Source organism: Papaver somniferum, chromosome 2 (genome assembly GCF_003573695.1).
Source record: "Papaver somniferum cultivar HN1 chromosome 2, ASM357369v1, whole genome shotgun sequence".
Taxonomy (NCBI): Eukaryota; Viridiplantae; Streptophyta; class Magnoliopsida; order Ranunculales; family Papaveraceae; genus Papaver; species Papaver somniferum.
The window spans coordinates 167,934,466-167,944,483 of record NC_039359.1 but is presented as its reverse complement, the minus strand read 5'-3'; the positions used below and the strand labels follow the sequence as shown (position 1 = coordinate 167,944,483).

Below are 10,018 nucleotides of genomic sequence, written 5' to 3'. Positions count from 1 at the left end.
ATGCCTCTGCAGAGGATGCTACATGGGAAGTATATTGCACATCATTTTCCTAAGTTCGATCCTTGAGGACAAGGATGTTCTGATGGGGAGGGTGTTGTCATGTGCCTTCTCAGTGTAGCTGCCTTATACCTTTTTTGGGTGCTCCTTTTATTTGTTAGTCTGACTAAATAACCTTGTATTCAGCTAATCACCAGCTAGTGTCGGCCCCAATAAGAACGGGACACTTGTACGCTCCTTATTCATCACTAGCTTAGGGTTTCTCTTTCCTTTTTATGTTGTAAGAACATCCCATTTTGGGACTAAGATGTCTTTAATGAAGTTCTAATGGCTTCCTAGCATAGGTTACTTGAGTTTTCCATTCAATTCCGATTAATCCAATCTTGATTGGTACTAGCACCGTACATTATGTTCCTAAGAAACAGACAAGTATTGATATGTGTTCCCTGATATTCTTACCGACGAATCTGATTCTGAAGTAAAAAGAAAAGCATCCCTAGAGAGTACAGTGATTCTAAATTTTGTCGGAATTCAGGCAGTTGAACCTAATAGGCTGAGACACAAGGTTAATACAATGGTTGGTATGGTAAAAGATCGTGATTCCCAACTAAAGGCTCTTCGAGAGAAAATTGTTGTAAGTTTTTAATCCCGAACCTTACTCGAGGCTAAGCTCAAAGAAGATGCCTGTGAAATTGAACGACTATTGAGTAATCTCTTTATTCAAGATAAAAGTCATTCTGGGGAGTCTGTCATACCAATTACTTCTGACTCTTCTGTGAATACAGCTTCAGAAGCTAAACTGAAATCCCTTCCCCTTGATAAAAAAGTGTTTGGTTCTTCCACTAATCATGGATTTACCACGTCTTACGGAAGGAAGAAATATTCTAACGATTTTTCTAATGCTACACTCTCTAATCACTTTGCTGATGAAAAAGTATGTCTTTTTTGGAATTCAAAAGGACATGTTCAACATAAAAGCAAACTGAAGCCAAATGACAATTATTTTTGTCGAATTCAGTATACCTTAGATTTAATACTCAAAGGTCTAACTGACATTCAGATGTTTAAACCTATTGGTGTTCGTACTCACCCTGTGAATTCTCCCAGGAAAGTCAGTTCAATTTGCTCAGCGAACATTCGAACCAATTGTAGCATCAAAACAAATCGTTCAAGGAGATTTCAGAAAGGTTCCTCTCAACCTAATATGAAGAATGATGTTCAAAATGTGAAAAAGTCTCTTGCAGATGGAAGCAACATTGGAGATATGAAGGACAACCTTAATCTGATAATTGAAGGATACAAAGATCTTATCAATAGGTTTTCAAAATCCTCCATACAAACTTCTTTTGGTAAGGACTTTAACTTAGTCTCATATTTTGATGACAACAATTTTTACGATAATTTTTCACATCAAAAAGGATTCTCTCCTAGAATTGGAAGAAAGAAAAGACTCAATCGTGAACACCATTTATTTAATGAGCTTAGGGATAGTACTTGTGCTAATTAATCACAAGAGTTGAATGCTTACTCATAAAAATCATGTTGAGTAAGTTTTGCTAATAATCAGGTATGCTTTTGGCAAAATGCTTTCTGATTAATTGAGCTATTTTCTTATCGTCCATAGCTAAACTATCGGTTGTGTCTCGAGATTAGTTGGGCGAGATCAACTAAGGGAATCAAGTGCGCAGAGTCCTGCTGGGATTCAGAGGCGTAAGGAACGCGACTGTACCTTGATCAGTATGAGATTGGTTAGGGCTCAACTACATTCCAGTCCGAAGTTAACTTGGAGTAGGCTAGTGTATGTAGGGGCTTAATACAATGTGGTTTTCAAAAATGGACTAGGTCAGAGGTTTTTCTGCATTTGCGGTTTCCTCGTTAACAAAATTTTTGGTGTATGTGTTAATTTCTTTTCCACATTATATTTATTTATATAATTGAAATATCACAGGTTGTGCGTAGTTCAATCAATTAGATAATCCAACCTTTGGTTGTTGATATAAATTGATTGACACTTGAACAATGGTCTTTGGTACCGTTCAAGTTGTTTCACATAATAATCAGGCTTGTGGATTTCTATTTGTTTGATTTGTTGATTACATTGTGAAACAGAGGTACAACTCTTGGATATATCTCCATTGATTGAGTCTGACTGTCTAGTTGATTCTCTTGGAATTATATTGGAGTTCGTCCATACCGATTGCCGAAACGAAATATTGAGTGAGGTTGTTAGACCCCCTGCTTTTTAAGTTTTGATACTAAAAAAATAACCAAACTTGACATAACAACGTTTGGTCAATTTAACCGAGCAATGCTCTAACAATTGGTTTCTTTATTTGGTTGTGTTTCCATATTTAAGTTGTGTTTCCTTATTTGAATTAGATCTCTAAAGAATGAATTCAATTTCGGTTAAGAATGAATTCAGTTTTTCCAACGTAGTAAAGATGAAGCTATTTCCCATTTGAGATTCTCCAACCATTGCCTATACCCGGTGATGTCTTTTTAGATATTTCGAAGGATTTTATTGATGGTATACCTCCTTCTAACTGTAAGAACTCTATTTTTTGGTGGTTGTTGATCATCTTTCTAAATATGTTCATTTTAGAGTTTTTTCACACCCATGTACTACCGTTATTATCGTTGATGTGTTTGTTCGACGTTGTGCGTCTCCACGACTTGCCCCGTACCATAGCAAGATCGTAATCCTATTTTTCTGAGTAATGTTTGGGAAGCTGTCTTTTCCTTACAAGGTGCACAATTATTTCGAAGTTCTACATATGATCCCCGAATGGATAACCAAACATAGGTTATCAACCGTACATTAGAAAGTTATCTTCGTTGCTTTGCTGATCAAAAACTGCATGATTAGGTTTGTTGGCTTCCCTGGACTGAATGGTGGTATATTACTACCTACCACCCTTCAATCGAAATGACGCCATTTGAGGCTTTTCATAGTCGCCCTCCACCAACTAACCTATCTCGCTCTACTGATGAGTGCTAAAAAGTGCATATTTATATATATTTTTCTTGGCATTTAACTCATCTTTTGTGCTCTAATTCACCATTTTAACCCATATTCTGTATTTTCATTGTTTTCAAGAATAAATATTTTTATTAATTAATTTTGCATTTTTAGGTACCAAATAAAGTTTGGATGAATAGCGGAGCGGAAAAGAGCAGAAAAGTAGTGAAAAGCCGGGAGGAATTACGCAAGGAAGCCGCGAAGAATGTTGTGCACAAGACCAAAAGGCTAGAAGTGGGCTTGAAGAGGAAGAATTGTTCTTAAAGAAGATATGGGCTTGGCATATCCAAGGCCCAAAACCCTCACCCAGATCCATTTCCTATATCCATACCCGTTTCCCTTTCTAGCCGTCAGATTGGACACATCTGAATCCAATGGTCGCAACATCGCCAGTACATCAAAGTCTGAAGCTCCTGTCTAACACTACAACACCTAACTCCATCTTGCGCCGTTAATTTCGTTGTATTATACAATCCAACGGTCGCTACAAGCTCTTCACGTATAGCCGTTAGATCGATCTATCATTTATACATCCCACGGCTCAGCGTCGCAGATCATCAAACTTTGCTATCTCCGCCTCACACCATAGTACCTAATACCTATACCCATCAACCAAACACACCCCAACCTTCTTCTCCATCGACTCTACCTCCCCCATCCCTCTGCAGAGAAACAACCACCACCATTTCCACCACCTGCTCCGCCACCAACTCTCTGTCACCACCTCAACCATCATCATAACCACCACGTTCATCAAAGGAACCTAATCCCATCATTTTCCCTTCTCCTTAGCCACCTATTTTCTCAATTTCTGTACGTTTTCTATCAGAAACCCTAGCGTGTAAAATTGGGAAATTAGGTCGAAATTGAGAAGCAATTGAAGCGTGGGGAGCATCAGGAGAAGAATTGGAAGCATGGGTGAGAGTTATCATTCGTTTTCAGAGAGTTGGTAAGGAGTAATTTTAAAACCCTAATTTACTGTTTATTTGGGGATTTTTGGGATTGAGCTTGCACGCACAAATTGAAGGCATGGGTTGCATCAGGAGAGGAATAAAGGCATGGGTGAAGAGTTATAATTGCTATCAGTGATTAGGTAAAACCTAATTTTGATTTTCACCAAACCCTAATTTCACTGTTTTGGGGAAGAGGGTGTTAACCCTAATTTTGGATTTGTGTATAAATAGGGATGTGTGGGTGTTGTAGAAAGGATGCCTGGATTAGCCAGAGCATCAGTAGAATAGTTTAGTTTTGTTATTTCCATGAACTGTAGCTTTGAGGGTTATCAATCTTTTCAATTCCATGATTCTCAATTCAAATGCATTGTTAATTTTAGCTGTTCTGAACTCCAACATGTATTTAATTTGAGTGTGTGATTGTTACAATTTATATCAAGCTCCTGTTCATGTTTATGTTATGTTTTGTTCTTATGATTTGTTCTTAGGATAGTCTCATTCTAGTGCACTGTTGAATGTTGTATTGCTAGGATAGTTATCTTGATGCCTGTTTTGCTTGAGCAATGGGAAGTAATCAGTGCTCTGGTATGCCTGTGATTGACTGTGCTGTCAAAAGACAGTCAATACTAGGGGCATATCAGTGAGCAAGCTGATTTTCCTCCCATTCTAATATATGCTCAAGGTCTTCAACTCAACCTAGAATTGCATCTGCCTTATTGCTTTGCCTTTGCCACTGCCTAAATACCATTGTATATGCCACTGTCACCTTTAACTCACCTTGTATAGGCCCTGTTTTGCTCTCTTTGCTTCATTGTGTCATTGTCACTCATTGCGTTTAGATTAACTATCTTAGGAATGCTTCAATACACCCCAAGTCCCCGTGGAATGACCCTGTCTTGCACACATTACTACAATTTGACCCTGTGCACTTGCAGGTATAACAAGTAGGCTTCTTTATTATCTTATTTTACACTCTTAAAAGCCTACCATCTACTACTATCCATGTTGTTGATATGTCATCACGATCTCGTGATGAAACCTTACACATATTAAAAGTACATCTTCAAGATGCACAAGCTAGAATAAAGACATTTGTTGATACTCGTTGAAAGGAACAATGTTTTGAGTTAGATGATTAAATTTTTCTTTGTTTACAACCTTATTGTCGGATCACCATCGCCAATCAGTTATATTCCAAGCTTTCTCCTCATTTTTATGGACCTTACAACATCATTGAAAAGATTTGACCTGTAGCTTATAAATTGGATTTATCTTCAACGAGTCGCATTCACCCTGCTTTTCATGCATCTGCATTGAATTTGAAGAATGGCACTCGCACAACTGCTGGGAACATTCTTCCCATTATCGTGGATCGTTATGAATGGGACCCTGAGTCTATTTTAAAGAGAAATATATTCTGGCGACAAAATCGTGCTGTAACTTATCGGATAATAAAATGGAAGAATCATTCGGCTGCTGAGACTAAGTGGGAGGATGCTAACTACGTGCTTTTGAGGTTTGAGGACGATCCCTATTTGAAAAAGGGTGGGATGTTAAGGCATGCATACTACCGGCTAACTATACCTCTTGAGTATCTACATTATTTTGCCTATAATTGGTTTCCCATTTGGTTGTGTTTCATTATTTAACACCATGTTTGTTACTCCTAACTCATCTGAGTCGTCTGGATCTGAATCATCTGGATCTGAGTGAAATCACCTGACTCATCTGGATCTGACTCGATATGTTTGTTTTGAGTCAGATCCGACTCATGTAACTCAAAAATTTGTGAGTCAGAGTTTGGTCCCATGAGTCAGGGGTATTTTGTTACCTGACTCAAATGGGTCAGAGTCAGAAATTATGTCTGAATTAGAGGTCGGGTCAGATCTGACTCAAAATGGAAAACAAACGGTCTGACTGTTGACTCGGCCCGAATCAGGAATTGGCTCAGATCCAGACGCCGAGTCAGCTACGAACAAACAGATTACAAGTTAAGTTGTGTTTCCTTATCCGAATTAGACATGGAAAGTTTAAGTTGTATTTCTCCAGATTCGAATTAGACATGGAAAGCTATATGCATATACATACAAGCGAGCACTAAACAATTCAATCAATATAATTATTCTAAGGTGGGTGATTGCCGAAGTCGTGGTTTGTTCTGCTGACCGACTTTACGTACTTGGTTAAGATTTTGGTCAAAATGCACAATTCGTGTGGAGTTAATTTCTGAGATCTTACCGTCTCCGAGATCAATCATTAGAGTATCTAATAGTAGAAGATCTAACGGGTTTCGTATAGTACCCGAATTCAACCGTAGATTTGATTTTAGTGAATCCCAACACGTCAATCAATCCTTTTAATAAGTGGAAAACATAATCACTTGAAAAACCAATTTCTTTTCGGAGAGAGATATGCTGATAAAACACTAGAGGAAGAGATCGAAATTACTAAGGAAGAAAGAAAAAAAGAAGATTAATTAGGGTTATGAAAGTTCTCATTCGCCGATTCCTCACCAGTTTCTTCGTTAAAGATTTCTTATTCTTATTATTGTTTAAAAAATATTCATTTTTATTTGCTTGAAGATTTTCTGATTCAATTTTGTTCAAACAACTTTTACATAATCGATCAACAGATTTCTGAAACTTGAGGATTTCAACGAATTTGGTGTACGCAAAAGTAACTATTTTTTTTCTCTTCACTAAAACGACAAAAATATTGAGCTTTCCTCACTTTTAATTTTTTTTTCCGCTGCTTTTTGATTATTTTGTTTGTCACTTTAATTTATTGAAGTGGTTGTGGTTGTTTTTTGATCGATTAAAGTCGCTCCTATTTTGTTTCTTCAGTATTATTAATATTGATTTCAGTTAAATTTCCTTGATCGAGTATTTCGTTTCAAGGTCAATTTTCCATGGCTTTAGCATTTCCTCAATTGTCATGGTGGTTATGGAGAGGAAAGGCGAATGAAACTACTGCTTGTGGTGCTTCTAATGGTTCAAACTCTTCGTTGGATTTGAATTCAGGCGTTAGAGAATTTTCTTCAGTGAAGATGCCTTTGAGAAGAAGTAAGAAAAAATGGCAGAATAGAGATGAGAGAAGAATTGATACAGAATATGATATTGTTTTAGTACCATCAGATGGTGGTTGTTTATCAGGATCTGAATCAGATGATTCTGATTGGTCTGTTGGTTGGAACGAACCTCATGGCTCTGATTTTATAAGTGATGATGAAACTGAAAGCTTCGCTGTTTTAGTTCCTTGTTATGGACGTGGTGGTGCTGCGGCTACTACTCGTGGAGGAGATGTTTCTGTTGATAATAGTGGCAATTCAAGAAATCAGCTTTTGGGTGCTATTGGGGAGCTTACTGATGGAGGCTCAGCTGGTGAGAATCACTCTTTTCCCTCGTATGGTTAATTATTGTTTCACTTAAACTTGTTGCTACAACTCTAGTTGTTCTACATAACAAGTTTTATTTTATGCATAAACTTGGTAAAAACATGTGTATCACTTTTAGTTAAGAACTGAAAGGCTAATAAGAAACTTTTTAAGTTCGAAGAAGAATGAATTCAGTTTTGTTGAAGTTCTAGAGTAGAGCTTGTGGTGTTGCCATCGGGTAATTCCAATTCTGTTGAGCACAATATGAGTTTGAAAATTGCAGTTAGTTTCTTCTCATCAGTATTTGCTTTCTATGGGATTACTTATTGCTCATTCTATGATGTCCGTTTGCTTATTTGCTTTTTGCATGGGTATCCTCTTATTATTGTATGGTAAATCTGATTCATTCTTTAAGATGTTTCCGTTTAAAGATTTGTGGATTTGTGGTAAGTTTTTGCTAGGAATCATGATGTTTACTGTGGTGTGGTATGAAGCATCTCAGGTTATATTCTGTTGTTAGTGTTAAACTGTTAATGTTCGGAATGTGGACCTTCTCTTGTCAAACATATATTTAATACATAATCTCCTCCTTCACTGGTTTAATTAGTTTGACAGCACCACTTTGTGGTCCTCTTGGTAGTCTTGTCATGATTAATCTGCTAGAATCTTTTTGTTTCTCTTTTTGGAAAATGTACTTCCAACTTCAAAATACTTCACATATAAGTAACTGTGATTGTCTGTTCGCCGTCATTATACTGTTGCTTAATGGAACAATCTCTACAAATTAGCTGGTAAAGATGAGAATTGGCAAATATCCCAAGTAGTTTTCCGTAGTCAAAACCAACATATGTTATGATGGATGTGCATTTTATCAGGGTGCTTTTCCTTTTCTGGGCTTTTTATATTTGACCTTGAGATTTTGTTACTCCAAACTAAGATGCTTTCTTTTGATTTGATCTGCAGAGTACATGGAGCAGTGGCTCACTTCTCTCCAAAACAGCTGATATTCATATCAGCCGAGTTTCTGCTGGTTACAACTGTATAAAGAATGAAAAGGGGAAAAGAAAAAACAAAAGGAAATAAATGTGATGGACAGGATTTTTTTTTTTTGCTACCATTCCACTTGTGCTAGTGAGGAGATGCTGGCAAAACTCATGCTGATAACAATTGATGCTTAATGTAATTCTAGTTTGTTTATAAGTGTGTAAGAGGAGCAGCTGCAGTGAGAGGACTTTAAAAGGAAGGATGAGAATCACAACTGCTCCAGAAACTCCTTGTTGTTTTATAGACATTAGTCGCAGAAGAAGAAGAAGTCCTCGTATTGTAAATTTTGATGATATTTTTTTTTCTGGAATCAATTATCCTTTTCATGATAAGAGAGGTGTGGGTGTGGACTTGTATATATGTTTGTCATCTCTAGATTCTTTTCTTAATTATTGTATTACTGTAAATAAAAACTTTTGTAGATATGGAAAGCTTTATCAGATAATGCCTTCAGCTTTACTTGTATTTGTTTATATCATGTAAATAAGTTTATATGTAAATAAAAACTTTTGTAGATATGGAAAGCTTTTTCAGATAATGCCTTCAGCTTTACTTGTGTTTGTTTATATTATGTAAATAAGTTTATATGTAAATAAATATTGAAAGTTTCTCGGGTCTGTTGTTAATAGCATGTTTGGATACTGCTTAAAATTTTATTTTTCGATTTTTATAAGCAAAAAAAAAAAAGAAGAGAAGGAAAACCAAAGAAGTCGAGTTTTCGATATTAACCAAATCAAATCTCCAACTAAGAAAAGATAAAGGGAATGAAAATTTGAAGGCAAAGAAGAAGATAAACAAAGGAAACTCCGTTCATGAGCGCATTATTGGAAGTTTGGTGAAATGAAGAAAATAAACAAAATGAAGAACATTGTCCCAAATTTTTACTTTTAGTCTTTATTGTAAGTTATGTCATTATCTAGATGAATGAAAGAGGGCACTTAATGTAAATTAAAATTCTAAACTTTTAATGAAAGATGCACTAGTTTTATATTCAGTTTTATATTAATAATATCTCAAAATTAAAATTTGATACAAATGATAGATGCATCATACAAATGAAAGATGCACCATATTTGGGCAGCTAATCTAAACTGATCATATTCGGGCAACACCCTCAAGATAAGATAACAACCATCAAATTGAAAATCTTTTCCCACTCTGTTGCGCCATTCGAGCCGACACATTTGCTCCACATCTAATGCGTTTTGGCCATTTTGTCGGTTTAGATAGCCTTCAGTAAGTGCAGCAACAAACAACTTCACCTCCCTGCTGATTACTCGAAAGCGTTGACAACATCCATTTGCATCGCGATTATTGAGGTTCATTGTATCTTCTTGAAATCTATGAAATATGCGACTCCATACAATCTCTCGATGTTGATGTTGTCCCGCATTGACCATATCTTGCATAACAAAAACATAATGCATTCAAATGGATTCATCTTCAGCTGTGTTAAATTTGCAAGCTCGAACTCGAACTGACATGTTGGATTTATGGAGTGAAAGAATGGAGATTGAAGAGATGATGTGAGTTGAAATGAAATTTGATATCGTATTTATAGGATGAAGAAATTATGACCGTTAGATGAGATGATACGACCGGTCGAGTCTTGACCGCTGGCGGCGGAGATTA

General features: G+C 36.5%; 1 protein-coding gene across 1 annotated transcript; it reads left to right on the top strand.

The window, feature by feature from the left end:
* Nucleotides 1-6,288: 6,288 nt before the first annotated feature.
* Nucleotides 6,289-8,938, top strand: LOC113349717. Its single transcript, XM_026593748.1, has 2 exons — nucleotides 6,289-7,349; nucleotides 8,306-8,938. The coding sequence occupies exons 1-2, from the start codon at nucleotides 6,878-6,880 to the stop codon at nucleotides 8,344-8,346; spliced, it is 513 nt and encodes a 170-aa protein (XP_026449533.1). The 5' UTR covers nucleotides 6,289-6,877; the 3' UTR covers nucleotides 8,347-8,938.
* Nucleotides 8,939-10,018: the final 1,080 nt, after the last annotated feature.

Excerpts from the sequence above, each read along its gene's own strand:
- LOC113349717 (XM_026593748.1), top strand. The coding sequence starts at position 6,878 with ATGGCTTTAGCATTTCCTCAATTGTCATGGTGGTTATGGAGAGGAAAG. Across the intron at positions 7,350-8,305 it reads TACTGATGGAGGCTCAGCTG|AGTACATGGAGCAGTGGCTC; the intron begins GTGAGAATCACT and ends TTTGATCTGCAG.